At 44.0% G+C, this 15,307-nt stretch overlaps 1 protein-coding gene across 3 annotated transcripts in view; it reads right to left on the bottom strand.

The window, feature by feature from the left end:
* LOC311110837 (oxysterol-binding protein-related protein 10-like) overlaps positions 1-15,307 on the bottom strand; it is a 138,664-nt gene that overhangs the window by 92,812 nt on the left and 30,545 nt on the right. For all 3 annotated transcript variants that reach the window (XM_084153425.1, XM_084153426.1, XM_084153427.1), the window contains one exon: positions 6,421-6,500. In XM_084153425.1, the coding sequence (XP_084009551.1) occupies positions 6,421-6,500 (80 nt within the window). The remainder of the gene's footprint in view (positions 1-6,420; positions 6,501-15,307) is intronic.

Below are 15,307 nucleotides of genomic sequence, written 5' to 3'. Positions count from 1 at the left end.
CATTTCTGAGTATATGTGCTTGTTGGGCAGAACCCATGGGTGCTGCTCTCTGAATGTGAAGTTGGACTGTTGCAGCCTTCCTCCTACACTGAGTAGTTTGTGTTTGTCCAGGAACGGTTTCAGTTCTCTGATTTTACAGTCATTGTTTAGGTTTTTCCTGCCTTCAGTAGTTTGATCTCCGGACTGAAAATCTGTTGTGTTACCATGATCCAGTACTTTTCTGCCTCGAACAGTTTGTCAGCAGTCAGTTCACCTTGCATCTTTAGGTTTGTACAAGCATTGGCTATGAATCTTTTTATCCAGGCGGTCACTGAACTCTTTTCAGTTTGCTGTACCTTTCAAGCTCCAACACAGGTTCAGTGATGTCTGTGCTGTTTGCTGTGAGCTGTACAGTGACCTGGTGACTGGACTTGAGTTCTGTATACACCTCTTCTGGAACCATGTCGTCATCAGTCTCCTCCGACTGATTGGGTTTTGGCAGAATGCTGGGTCCGTTCCACCATAGTTGGCTCTGTGTCAAGTTTCGAACAGTTTGTCCTCTTGTAGGGAGGTCGGCTGGATTTGTTTTCCCTTCCATATGTGACCATGACTCTGGATTGGTCAAGGACTGGATCTCTGTCACTCTGTTTGCGACAAACTGTTTCCACTTCTGAGCTGAGCTGCAAATCCAATGCAGCATGATCATCGAGTCTGTCCACATTTTGATCTGTTTTTGTTCCATTTTCAGTGTGGTCATCAGGTTGTTTGCTAGTCTTGCTCCAATCACAGCTCCCATGAGCTCCAGGCGTGGCAGCGTCATTGTCTTGAGTGGGGCTACCCTGGACTTGGATGCGACTAGACTTGTCGTTGTTTCCCCCGTCTTGTGATTCACCTTGCAGGTAAGCTACTGCACTGTAAGCCCTTTCACTTGCATCACAGAACACGTGTAGTTTCAGTGTGTGGCTGTTCTGTGCTGCATGTCTGTTCTGTACCACCTTGGTATGGCGAGCTGGTGAAGCTGGGGTAGTTCTGAACACCACTGTTGCCATTCTTGTGTCAGATCAGGTGGTCACTCTTCGTCCCAGCTGAGTCCCCTCTCCCACATTTCCTGGAACATGCACTTGACCCTGATGGTGAAGAGGGTCAGGAAGCCAAGAGGGTCGTGCAGACGACTACAGAACACTTCTCTTTGTGTTTTCCTTTTGCTTTAGAATGCTCAGTAGCGACATGAGGTCAAACACAAAACTTTCAGCACTACTCCTTGTGTTTCTAGCGCCAACAGGTGGTCTCCTCCCATTTTGTTTTCAGTTCAGGAGAGTTGGTCATCCACTTGCAGAGGTCCATGCCTGCAGTCGACAGCATTCGCTTTGTTGTCACAAAGTAAGCCTCTTCAACATCGCGTGAACTTGCAATGAAGTCATCAACATAGAGTGACTCTCTCAATGTCTCTACAACTTCTGGTTGTTCTGTTTCATATTGTTTCAGGTGCTTCCTGATTGTAGCTGCGAGCAAGAATGTACTTGGGGAAGCTCCAAATACCACTCTGTTCATCCTCAGCACACGCAACTCCTCTTCATTTTCTCCCCTTGGTGGGCCTGTGAGCCACAGGAATCTCACGGCGTCACAGTCTCTCGCTGCTAGGGATATCTGCAGGAAAGCCTTCTTGATGTCTGCCATGAATGCGATCTCATGTAGTCTGAACTTTATCAGAACGCTGAGCAGATCCGGATTCAGGTTCGGTCCTGTGAGTAGACAGTCACTGAGGGATGGACAGCCATCTTCATGGGACGAGGCATCAAACACCACTCTCAGTTTTGTCGTCACCTTGTCCTCTCGGAGTACTGCATGGTGAGGTAAGTAGTATTCCATGTGGTCTGCGCTTGATGCGTTGTCCTTGGGCACGTCCTATGCCATATCCTGTTGTAAGTAGTCCTCCACAACTTAATTGTATCGGCTGTAAAACGTCACATCCTTCTTCAGTCTTTTCTTTAGACCTTCAAACCGTTTCTTGGCAATTCTATAGATGTCTTGGAGTTCTGGCATTTCTCATTTCCATGGCAATGCCACGTGGTATCGTCCATCTTTGAAGGTGGTTGTTCTCTCGAACCTCTGTAGAGACTAGTTTTCCTCTGAGTTCTGTGTTTTCTCGCCTGTGATACCCAGAGACTCAAGCTCCCAGAATGCATGCAGTTGCTTGGAGACTAGTGTTTCTTCATCAAGTGCCTCGGCGACACATGACATGGGCACTGGTCCCTGCACCGACCATCCAAAGGGGCTCTCTAAAACAACCAGCGTCTCTGTCAGTCGCTCCACTCGGCCTGATACTATCTGCCAGTAGTAGTCTACTCCTATTAGGACAGAGAGTTTAGGATCATTGTCATCTCCTGGAAAGTCTGCGAGCTGCAGTCCCTTTCTATTGAGTTCATGTTGAATCTGCTCACCAGGAACCTTCATCACAGCTGTTCACACTTGTGGGGTTTCAATTGCCTCCATTTCAATTCTCTGCTGTTTGTCCCAGACATTCTCCAAGATGACTTTCACTGTGTTGCGTTGCGACGTTGCTGGAGCAGAGGAGCCAAACGTGTGAAGAGTGAGTGCCTCTTGTCTGATTACTGGTAGCTTCAGGCCCTTCACAAGGTTTTCATGTATGAAGCTTCTCTGAGTGCCTCTATCTTCCTGCCCCATGGGCCTTCTACCCATGCCTTTGCCGTTTTTAGCAACACAGTGTTCTGTCCATCTGGTTTCATCTTCACTGAATGGGGAATAACTGAGGAAACAACAGCATCTGCAGAAACCTCCCTCCTCTTACCGGTACACACAGCAATGTGATGCACATGACACGTCTGACTTTACAAAAATGTGTTTCTGTCCTAAACATACAAAGCATCTTCCCATTTTCTTTAGTTTCTCTTTACGTGCAGCAATATTGTGGTCTGAGCAGTTTTCTGATTTGGGGTCTGCACTGTCACAGAATAGACAGTTTTGTTCCTTCTGGCTGGCTGTGTGCAGTGCCGCAGCAATGATCAAAAGTTTTGAGAATGACACAAGTATTGGTCTTCACAAAGTTCGCTGCTTCAGTGTTATGAGATATTTTTGTCAAATGTTACACTGAAGTATAATTACAAGCATTCCATAAGTGTCAAAGGCACTTATGGACAATTACATTAAGTTTATGCAAAGAGTCAATATTTGCAGTGTTGACCCTTCTTTTTCAAGACCTCTGCAATCCACCCTGGCATGCTGTCAATTAACTTCTGGGCCACATCCTGACTGATGGCAGCCCATTCTTGCGTAATCAATGCTTGGAGTTTGTCAGAATTTGTGGGTTTTTGTTTGTCCACCCACCTCTTGAGGATCGACCACTAGTTCTCATGGGATTAAGGTCTGGGGAGTTTCCTGGCCATGGACCCAAAATGTTGATGTTTTGTTCCCCGAGCCACTTAGTTATCACTTTTGCCTAAGGGCAAGGTGCTCCATCACGCTAGAAAAGGCATTGGTCGTCACCAAACTGTTCTTGGATGGTTGGGAGAAGTTGCTCTCGGAGGATGTGTTGGTACCATTCTTTATTCATGGCTGTGTTCTTAGGCAAAATTGTGAGTGAGCCCACTCCCTTGGCTGAGAACCAACCCCACACATGAATGGTCTCAGGATGCTTTACTGTTGGCATGACACAGGACTGATGGGTGCGCTCACCTTGTCTTCTCTGGACAAGGTGTTTTCCGGATGCCCCAAACAATCGGAAAGGGGATTCATCAGAGAAAATGACTTTACCCCAGTCCTCAGCAGTCCAATCCCTGTACCTTTTGCAGAATATCAGTCAGTCCCTGATGTTTTTCCTGGAGAGAAGTGGCTTCTTCGCTGCCCTTCTTGACACCAGGCCATCCTCTAAAAGTCTTCGCCTCACTGTGCGTGCAGATGCACTCTACCTGCCTGCTGCCATTCCTGAGCAAGCTCTGCACTGGTGGTGCCCCGATCCGCAGCTGAATCAACTTTAGGAGACGGTCCTGGCACTTGCTGGACTTTCTTGGGTGCCCTGACGCCTTTTTCACAACAATTGAACCTCTCTCCTTGAAGTTCTTGATGATCCGATAAATGGTTGATTTAGGTGCAATCTTACTAGCAGCAATATCCTTGCCTGTGAAGCCCTTTTTGTGCAAAGCAATGATGACAGCACATGTTTCCTTGCAGGTAACCATGGTTAACAGAGGAAGAACAATGATTTCAAGCACCACACTCCTTTTAAAGCTTCCAGTCTGTTATTGTAACGCAATCAGCATGACAGAGTGATCTCCAGCCTTGTCCTCATCAACACTCTCACCTGTGTTAACGAGAGAATCACTGACAGGATGTCAGCTGGTCCTTTTGTGGCAGGGCTGAAATGCAGTGGAAATGTTTTTTGGGATTAAGTTCATTTTCATGGCAAAGAGGGACTTTGCAATTAATTGCAATTAATCTGATCACTCTTCATGACATTCTGGAGTATATGCAAATTGCCATAATCAAAACTGAGGCAGCAGACTTTGTGAAAATTAGTATTTGTGTCATTCTCGAAACTTTGGACCACGACTGTACATTTTAGCAAATTTATAAAACTGAAATATCACATTTACATAATTATTCAGACCCTTTACTCAGTACTTTGTTGAAGCACCTTTGGCAGCGATTACAGCCTTGAGTCTTCTTGGGTATGACGCTACAAGCTTGGCACACCTGTATTTGGGGAGTTTCTCCCATTCTCCTCTGCAGATCCTCTCAAGCTCTGTCAAGTTGGATGGGGAGCCTCACTGCACAGCTATTTTCAGGTCTCTTCAGAGATGTTCGATCGGGTTCAAGTCCGGGCTCTGGCTGAACCACTCAAGGACATTCAGAGACTTGTCCCGAAGCCACTCTTGCATTGTCTTGGCTGTGTGCTTAAGGTTGTTGTCCTGTTGGAAGGAGAACTTTCGCCCCAGTCTGAGGTCCTGAGTGCTCTGGAGCAGGTTTTCATCAAGGATCTCTCTGTACTTTGCTCCGTTCATCCTTCCCTCAATCCTGACTAGTCTCCCAGTCCCTGCCGCTGAAAAACATCCCCGCAGCATGATGCTGCCACCACCATGCTTCACCGTAGGGATGGTTCCAGGTTTCCTCCAGACTTGACTCTTGGCATTCATGGTCTGAGAGTCCTTTAGGTGCCTTTTGGCAAACTCCAAGCGGGCTGTCATGTGCCTTTTAGTGAGGAGTGGATTCCGCCTGGCCACTCTACCATAAAGGCCTGATTGGTGGAGTGCTGCAGAGATGGTTGTCCTTCTGGAAGGTTCCCTCATTTCCATAGAGGAACTCTGGAGCACTGTCAGAGTGACCATAGGGTTCTTGGTCACCTCCCTGACCAAGGCTCTTTTCCCCCCGATTGCTCAGTTTCGCCGAGTGGCCAGCTCTAGGAAGAGTCTTGGTGGTTCGAAACTTTTAGCATTTAAGAATGATGGAGGCCACTGTGTTCTTGGGGACCTTCAATGCTGCAGACATTTTTGGTACCCTTCCCTAAATCTGTGCCTCGACACAATCCTGTCTCGGAGTTCTACGGACAATTCCTTCGACCTAATGGCTTGGTTTTTTCTCTGACATGTACTGTCAACCGTGGGACCTTATATAGACAGGTGTGCGCCTTTCCAAATCATGTCCAATCAATTTAATTTACCACAGGTGGACACCAATCAAGTTGTAGAAACATCTCAAGGATGATAAATGGAAACAGGATGCACCTGAGCTAAATTTCGAGTCTCATAGCAAAGGGTCTGAATACTTATGTAAATAAGGTATTTCTGTTTTTTATTTTTAATACATTTGCAAACATTTCTAAAAACCTGTTTCCGCTGTGTCATTGTGGGGCATTGTGTGTAGATTGATGAGGAAAAAAATGAATTTAATCAATGGGCTGTAACATAACAAAATGTGGAAAAAGGAAGGGGTCTGAATACTTTCCGAATGCATTGTATATGAATGCTATACATTTTGGCCTGCTGTGTGCATTGAGGCTGCAGGAAAGCTAAAGAATTCCAAAATCCAACCACTATAGAAAAGAGCATTTGCTGTGTGCCAACAATGCACCCAAAACACAGGGGTTTGCGACAAAATCTGACAACCACAAAGCTGCTTTCTCTCAAACTACAGCCTTTCTCCCACTCCCGACCCCTACACTAATACCATAGATGTCCATTCAAGCCTTTTGTCCAAAGCCATATCAACAGCAATTTAATTTCCTCCAAAGTGCCTGAACCCAAGTAATTCAATAAATCTGAGCTGTGCTTACAGAAGTGGGAAATCCCTGCGATGCAATTTGTAAACTCAGTGGTATATTCATCTCTAAGGGGAAGTCAAGGCTTCCCTGTCACTGCACTGCTCTTCCTGAGGGACATATGCCAGGAGCTTAGTCATGACTGCAGTGTGTGTGTATGTTGTAAACACCTTGGCACTGCTGTCGGAGTGGCGTCTGGCACATGCTTGGAGTTGGTTCATCCAGAACTGCTGCTCTTTGGCATTGGATGCTACGGAGAAACAAAAGGAGAGAATCAAATGTTCATTTCCGATAACCATCATCGTCACAATGGGAGAAATAGGACATCATCATTACACGAGTTCATGGTCAGGTCAATAGGTAGTCATCACAAAATGTATGTCATTATGTTTAGCATATCACATTACAGATTGACATCCAATTTGTGTCTGACACATTTTCAGCCAATGTGCTGTGTATTCTGTTAAAGGGTCAGGGTCTGATAGCTGTAGTGCGTCAGTACTCAAATGTTTTGTTATGTTGACCCCAAACTCCCTATGTAGGGGCTTGTAAACGACTGATTTCACAATAGTACCTGTGTCCTTATTCTACAACTCACTAAATTATATTCTAAGGCACACTTTCAGATTGATGGAAAGCTTGATCGTTCACCTAAACTCTCAATGATGGGTGCATCAGTCCCGTGTAGCTCAGTTGGTAGAGCATGGCGCTTGCAACGCCAGGGTTGTGGGTTCGATTCCCACGGGGGGCCAGTATGAAAAATGTATGCCCTCACTAACTAAGTCGCTCTGGATAAGAACGTCTGATAAATGACTAAAATGTAAATCAGTGTCTGTGTGAGGAGCTTTCACAGACCCAGAGTCAGCTTGCTACCCAAACACCAACCATGTAAAAAGTGACTCACTGGTAGGCCTGTTGCGGTAACCGTATTACCGCCACACCGGCAGTCATGAGTCATGACAGCAGTAATATTCCACGTGACCTCTTATGCAATCTGGATATGTATTGGTAGTACCTAGCTCGTTAACGACCATCAGGTCGCTAATGGCCTGGTACTCAGGGCTCCATCGTCCCTCTAACCACTCTGACATCAATGCAAATGTGATCGAAAATCACATCAAACATTTATCATCAAAACAGCATTGTGCTTTTAAAACTCACATCACTGTGATTGATCAATATGAAGAAAGTTCAACAACCTGTTGAAACTGAGTGGAAAACATGGTCATTGTCAATGTTGTTTCAAAGCCAAACACAATGAAATGGACAGTGCTTTCTAAGTTGACGATTAATTCAAAACACCCATATGCATATTAGAGCTTATGCATAGGCATATATATGAGCCTAAGCCCAGAAAAAAAAAACGGAATTAAAATAAACATTGTACCGTTATACACCGAGCGCACAAAACATTAGGAACACCTTCCTAATATTGAGTTGCACACCCTTTTGCCCTCAGAACAGCCTCCATTCGTTGGGGCATGGACTGGCCCATGTTGACTCCAATGCTTCCCACAGTTGTGTCAAGTTTACTTGTTGTCCTTTGGGTGGTGGACAATTTTTATTTATTTATAATTTTTTTATCTCTCCCCAATTTCGTGATATCCAATTGGTAGTTACGAATCTTGTCTCATTGAGAGGCGAAGGTAGAGACATGCGTCCTCCGAAACATGACCCGCCAAGCCATGCTGCTTCGTAAAACACTGCTCGCTTAACCCGGAAGCCAGCCGCACCAATGTGTCAGAGGAAACACAGTTCGACTTACGACTGAAGTCAGCTTGCAGGCGCCCGGCCCGCCACAAGGAGTCGCTTGCGCACGATGAGCCAAGGAAAGCCCCCCGGCCAAATCCTCCCCTAACCCGGACGGCGCTGGACCAAATGGTGCACTGCCCTATGGTGCACTGCCCTATGGGGCTCCTGGGATCGAACCCCAGGCTGTAGTGGCGCCTCAGCACTGCAATGCAGTGCAGTGCTTTAGACCGCTGCACCACTCGGGAGGCCGGGTGATGGACCACTCCTGATACACACGGGAAACTGTTGAGTGTGAAAAACCCAGCAGCGTTGCAGTTCTTGACACACTCAAAACGGTGCGCCTGGCACCTACTACCATACCCCGTTCAAAGGCACTTAAATATTTTTGTCTTGCCCATTCACCCACTGAATGGCACCCATACACAATCCATGTCACAATTGTCTCAAGGCTTAAAAATCCTTTAACCTGTCTCCTCCCCTTCATCTACACTGATTGAAGTGAATTTAACAGGTGACATCAATAAGGGATCATAGTTTTCACATGGTCAGTCTGTCATGGAAAGAGCAGGTGTTCTTCATGTTTTGTACAATACATAGCCTACCACATATTACGCAAGGCAGAAAAACATTTTTAAAAAACTGATTTAAGCCGTCTTTGGTACATAATTTGTATTATTATGCATACTAGATGGACTGGTTACCTTGTGCTATGTTCCAAACTATCTATCCATGAGTCTGGGAGAGAATGTACAGTGGGGAGAACAAGTATTTGATACACTGCCGATTTTGCAGGTTTTCCTACTTACAAAGTATGTAGAGGTCAACAAAAATCCAGAAAATCACTTTGTATGATTTTTAAGTAATTAATTTGCATTTTATTGCATGACATAAGTATTAGATACATCAGAAAAGCAGAACTTAATATTTGGTACAGAAACCTTTGTTTGCAATTACAGAGATCATACGTTTCCTGTAGGTCTTGACCAGGTTTGCACACACTGCAGCAGGGATTTTGGCACACTCCTCCATACAGACCTTCTCCAGATCCTTCAGGTTTCGGGGCTGTCGCTGGGCAATACAGACTTTCAGCTCCCTCCAAAGATTTTCTATTGGGTTCAGGTCTGGAGACTGGCTAGGCCACTCCAGGACCTTGAGATGCTTCTTACGGAGCCACTCCTTAGTTGCCCTGGCTGTGTGTTTCGGGTCGTTGTCATGCTGGAAGACCAAGCCACGACCCATCTTCAATGCTCTTACTGAGGGAAGGAGGTTGTTGGCCAAGATCTCGCGATACATGGCCCCATCCATCCTCCCCTCAATACAGTGCAGTCGTCCTGTCCCCTTTGCAGAAAAGCATCCCCAAAGAATGATGTTTCCACCTCCATGCTTCACGGTTGGGATGGTGTTCTTGGGGTTGTACTCATCCTTCTTCTTCCTCCAAACACGGCTAGTGGAGTTTAGACCAAAAAGCTATATTTTTGTCTCATCAGACCACATGACCTTCTCCCATTTCTCCTCTGGATCATCCAGATGGTCATTGGCAAACTTCAGACGGGCCTGGACATGCGCTGGCTTGAGCAGGGGGACCTTGCGTGCGCTGCAGGATTTTAATCCATGACGGCGTAGTGTGTTACTAATGGTTTTCTTTGAGACTGTGGTCCCAGCTCTCTTCAGGTCATTGACCAGGTCCTGCCGTGTAGTTCTGGGCTGATCCCTCACCTTCCTCATGATCATTGATGCCCCACGAGGTGAGATCTTGCATGGAGCCCCAGACCGAGGGTGATTGACAGTCATCTTGAACTTCTTCCATTTTCTAATAATTGCACCAACAGTTGTTGCCTTCTCACCAAGCTGCTTGCCTATTGTCCTGTAGCCCATCCCAGCCTTGTGCAGGTCTACAATTTTATCCCTGATGTCCTTACACAGCTCTCTGGTCTTGGCCATTGTGGAGAGGTTGGAGTCTGTTTGATTGAGTGTGTGGACAGGTGTCTTTTATACAGGTAATGAGTTCAAACAGATGCAGTTAATACAGGTAATGAGTGGAGAACAGGAGGGCTTCTTAAAGAAAAACTAACAGGTTTGTGAGAGCCAGAATTCTTACTGGTTGGTAGGTGATCAAATACTTATGTCATGCAATAAAATGCAAATTAATTACTTAAAAATCATACAATAAGATTGTCTGGATTTTTGTTTTAGTCTCTCACAGTTGAAGTGTACCTATGATAAACATTACAGACCTCTACATGCTTTGTAAGTAGGAAAACCTGCAAAATCGGCAGTGTATCAAATACTTGTTCTCCCCACTGTATAGGCCTAGGCGATGCTGTTGGTTCATTGATTGTGCAGAGCGGCTTACACAGTTAGCCTACAATTAAAGTGAATTTGTATTTGATTTTGAATAGCCTAATAATATATTTTATATTTTCATAATTAATAGGCTGACATTACCTTTAGCTACAGAATATCTCACCACTGTGCGTTCTCTCGCTCTCCTTCATTCCAAATCGAACAGATTTCACTTGGTTTCCCAAATTAAGCACTGGGTAGCTGCAGGAACAGGGTTGGAGGGCCCATGGCATATAGAGTTTGGTCAGAATATTACCTGTTCCGCAGCGAGAGGCAAGCAAAAGACTGCCGGTCTCACGGTAATTGACCATTAATAAACAAACACGTTTAGCATCTCCAGGGCTCCATGCATACAAGCCGCTGATGCGTGCCTTTCGAACATTTACATTTAAAAAAGTTGAATAAATGAATTTAATATACAGTACACCATCACAATAAATCCATTATCTACAGTATTTTAGGCAGGTCTAAAGAAACATTATTATATGAAGAACAGAATATGAGTTGGTCTACTGTATGTTATCTGGCTATGTTCCATGCCATAGGCTTGTTCATTTAGCATACAATATATGCTTATAAGTCCCATGCCATTATTTTATATTATTTTATAGTAAGAAGAATCTAATTTATGAATAAAATACAAAGGATATTTTTCCCATTCAGGAGAGTGTGCATATGAAGTGGCTATGTTGAGCGTAAAAGTGATCATTTGAAACAGGTCCTATACGCTAGATTTATAGTTATTTGGCAACTTTAGTTGTGAATGATACAATCCTTAGAATGACTTTGAAATCAAAACATGTATGGGCTGCATGATGCGACTATAGGCTATTGATGATTTGATAAAGTAGCAAAAAAAGCTTGAGCTCTGTTGCTTGCCTCAGGCTGCACACGCTGTTCTCTCATCAAGTGATCATATTTTCACTATTCTAAATGTAATCTTGTCTTTACTAATATGTAAAATTAGCTTTGATTTAAAATGGCCCATTATCAAATGGCCAGGAACAGGGTCAGGGGGAAAAGACATGTCATCCATATGCACTCGAATGGTGAATGGAGGACACTTTCCCACTGGTTTGTTTTTCAGGCTACTCCAGTTCTCACTCCATGCATCAACCACTGTTTGAGGAGCATGCTGCCTCTCGCTGCGTGACAGGTGATATTCCGCCCAAACTCTCTATGCCATGGGTCTCCAACCCTGTTCCTGCATTTACCCAGTGCTTAGTTTGGGAAACCTAGTGAAATCTGTTTGGGAACATCGATAGTAACATGTTTTCACAACGAAACATATTTCATTAAAATGTTGACAACCCCTCTCTCTCTGCGCGCTGGGGAAAGGAATGGAGAGAGAGGAGGAGATGGAAACGCACAGTCGTGAGATATTCTGTAGCTAAAAGGTAATGTGTCAGCCTAATTATGAAAATTTTAAAAAATGCCCCATTACTAGGCTATTCAAAATCAAATTCACTATAATTGTAGGCTTAGCCACCCTGCACAATCAATGAACGAACAGCATCGCTTAGGCCTATATGTTCTCTCCCAGACTCATGATAGAAAGTTTGGAGTGTAGCAAAAGGTAACCCGTCCATCCAGTATGCATAATAATATAGTCCACAATCAAAGGCGATTACTAGAATTTGTTTCATTTTGGAGTATAAGCTATGTACCAAAGACATCTTAAAATCATTTTTTGCCGTGCGTAATATGCGGTAGGCTATGTATTGTATAATGGCACAATCATTATTTTAATTCAGGGTTTTTTTTCGGGCTTGGGCTCATAGGCCTATGTGTATGCCTAAATTCTAATATGCATATAGTGTTTTGAATTAATCGTCAACTTAGAAAGCACTGTCCATTTCCTTGTTAGGCTTTGAAACAACATCCACAACGACCATGTTTTCCACTCAGTTTCAACCTATTGTTGAACTTCTTTCTTCAAATTGATCAATCACAGTAAGGTGAGTTTTAAAAGCACACACTGTTTCGATGACAAGTGTTTGCTGTGATTTTCGATTGCATTTGCATTGATGTTAGAATAGTTAGAGGGACAATAGCACCCTGAGTACCAGGCCATTAGCGACCTAATGGTCGTTAGCGAGTTGGGTACTACCAACGCATGTCCAGTGCATAAAAGGAGATTACCGTGACTCAACGGTCACGTGGAATATTATTGCAGTCATGACTCCAGCCTGATGTCTACAAATGGTACAACCTCTTTCGTCTAGACCACAGGTGTCAAACTCATTCCACGGAGGACCGAGTGGCTGCGGGTTTTCGCTCCTCCCTTGTACTTGATTGATCAATTAAGGTCACTAATTCGTAAGGAACTCCCAAACCTGCTTGTCTAGGTTTTAATTGTAAGGAAAAACCAAAAACCTGCAGATACAAGGCCCTCCATGGAATGAGTTTGACACCCCTGGTCTAGACTATGTAGACCAATTGGGCTGATCATTGTGACTGACTGGTAAAACTTTAGTTCAAGAGTAATTCAGCATCTCAACCTATTCTGTGAGATACAATTTGATATTATGAACCAAAGTCTCAAGTCCCCATCCATGGAGAAAATAAAAACATTTAATTAACAACGGAACCGAATATAGCAGCAATGTCTGGACTCCTGGAGTCCCTAATAGTTATTAGCTGAAACAATCGGCAGGTTGATCATGAATGGTGAAGTGCTGAATGTTGAATCTATTCATGTGAGTTAAGCTCGAGAACGAGTCGTTTCTTGGAATGATAATGGCCTCAATTTGAGCACTGTGACCTGAGTGTCTGTCAATCACTTAAGGCCTTCACTGTTTTTCAAGCACCTGAAATGTCGCTTGAGTGAAGAGGCAGGAGAAGGACACTAGGACAGATTCAGAGACACATCCACACTGACAAATGTCAATGTGAAACTTAAAACAGTACCTTCTCCAGTGAATAGCTCCTCTGCTCTCAAGAGAAGGCTTTGCTCATGTAGGCTATTCATAATGAAACACCTGTACCCAGCTGTCAGTCTGTTAAGACCCCCTCCCTCCCATTGATTCCTTCTACACCATCAGTATATATTTTCCTTTCAAAACGTCTCAGTTTAGAGTCTGCGACGCATTTAGAGCAGCAATTTTGGGTCTTGATTTATACAAGCTTTGCCGTGATTGCATATAATTAGCTAGCTGTAATGAACAGAGGTGGATCTGGCAGCGCTGAGTGGTTATGTGTATATGCAAATATGCACTTGTTTTGAATGGTGAAAAGGACGCTAAGTCGCTAACATGAGCTACTTGCACACTAATCATTACTTAGCGAAGACCCGGTCGTTCTTGTGCTGGGTCTAAAAGGTAACCTAAAAGGAGGCCAATGCTAATGAAAAATTCAAAGCTGGTGTTTCGTTCAAAAAACGTCCCTGGTTTGGAGTTGGAAGGCTGGCAGTTTCATTCAGTTGATGAATGAGCCACGCTTGGTTTGGAAAATTAGAACAAGCAGCACAACACAGTCCTACCCATTTACAATGAGCAACAACTGTCTCCCGTCCTAGTCAACAATGCTCTACACAAGCCATTTCAATAACAATATCTCCGCATTTCAATAAGGTCAACATGCGCTTCAATATAGTCTCTAAAGAGAGCACTAATGTCTATCCATTGCCATTCAAGCATTACACCATGACCATGTAATTACACTGCTGCTAATTACAATGATTGAGTGGATGTTGTTGGCTATAATAATACTGTCATACTCTCATGGGAGATCTGATTAAGGTGAAGAGATAATATGACAGGGCAGCACTCTGAATATGTACTTCATAACTGATAGTGATAGAAGTTAAGTTATTAAACATGACTACTATGGGACAGTAGGGGATATTGCAGTTGCTGGGAAGAACATCGTAATGGCTGGGGCTTATTCTGCGCAGTGCAAGCTTGCAAAAATGTAATGCATGTAGTAGCACTGCACAATTAATTGAATTCACATCGAAATCGCAATATTGACATGTGCAATATCCATATCGCAAGAGATCCATATCGCACACAATATTTTTAAACGCCACTACGCCGCGTGTAACGTCCGTTTTTCTAGTTTACTCCGTTTGTCGTCTCATTCCCTCAACTCTTGTGGCTAACTTCCCACACACGCCAAGCCCCACCCCCTGTCAATCAAGCAGCGCAGTTCCTCCTCCTCACTGTTAGATTCACTATAAGTTGTTCTGTTAAGACAAAAGCTGTTCTGTTAGGTCAAATGCAGTAAACAAATTGTTCCAAACAAGAACAATGCTGCTTTCCACTTTGCTTCTTAATATAAATCATTCTATTTCAATGATTCCAACAATTCACCCAAGTGTTTTGATCTACAGGTAACTGCCAAAATAAAGAAAACACGTGAGTAAATGAGGGATACAAAGTACATTGAAAGAAGGCGCTTCCACACAGGTGTGGTTCCTGAGTTAATTAAGCAATTAATATCCCAACATGCTTAGGGTCATGTATAATTATTATTATTTTGCCTATACATTAAAATTTTAGTCATTTAGCAGACGCTCTTATCCAGAGCGACTTACAGTTAGCACATACATTATTTTATCGAACCCACAACCCTGGCGTTGCAAACGCCATGCTCTACCAACTGAGCTACATCCCCTGCCGGCCATTCCCTATCATGGCTAGATGAAGAGATCTCAGTGACTTTGAAAGAGGGGTCTCAAGGGGGTTTAAACGGTATGTGTGTGTGTGTGTGTGTGTGTCTCAGGCTGCATTTACACAGGCAGCCCAATTCTGATATTTTTTTCACTAATTGGTCTTTTGACCGATCTGGTGTGAAAAGAACTGATGTGATTGGTCAAAAGACCAATTCATGGAAAAAATATCAGAATTGGGCTGCCTGTGTAAATGCAGCCTTTGTCAGCAGATCTCAACCCAATTGAACACTTATGGGAGATTCTAGAGCGGCGCCTGAGACGGCGTTTTCTACCACCATCAACAAAAC

The sequence above is a fragment of the Coregonus lavaretus genome, assembly GCF_964263955.1.
Source record: "Coregonus lavaretus genome assembly, chromosome: 3".
In the NCBI taxonomy this organism is placed as follows: Eukaryota; Metazoa; Chordata; class Actinopteri; order Salmoniformes; family Salmonidae; genus Coregonus; species Coregonus lavaretus.
Note: the sequence above shows the minus strand (reverse complement) of the source record. Positions and strands in the feature narration are given on the sequence as shown.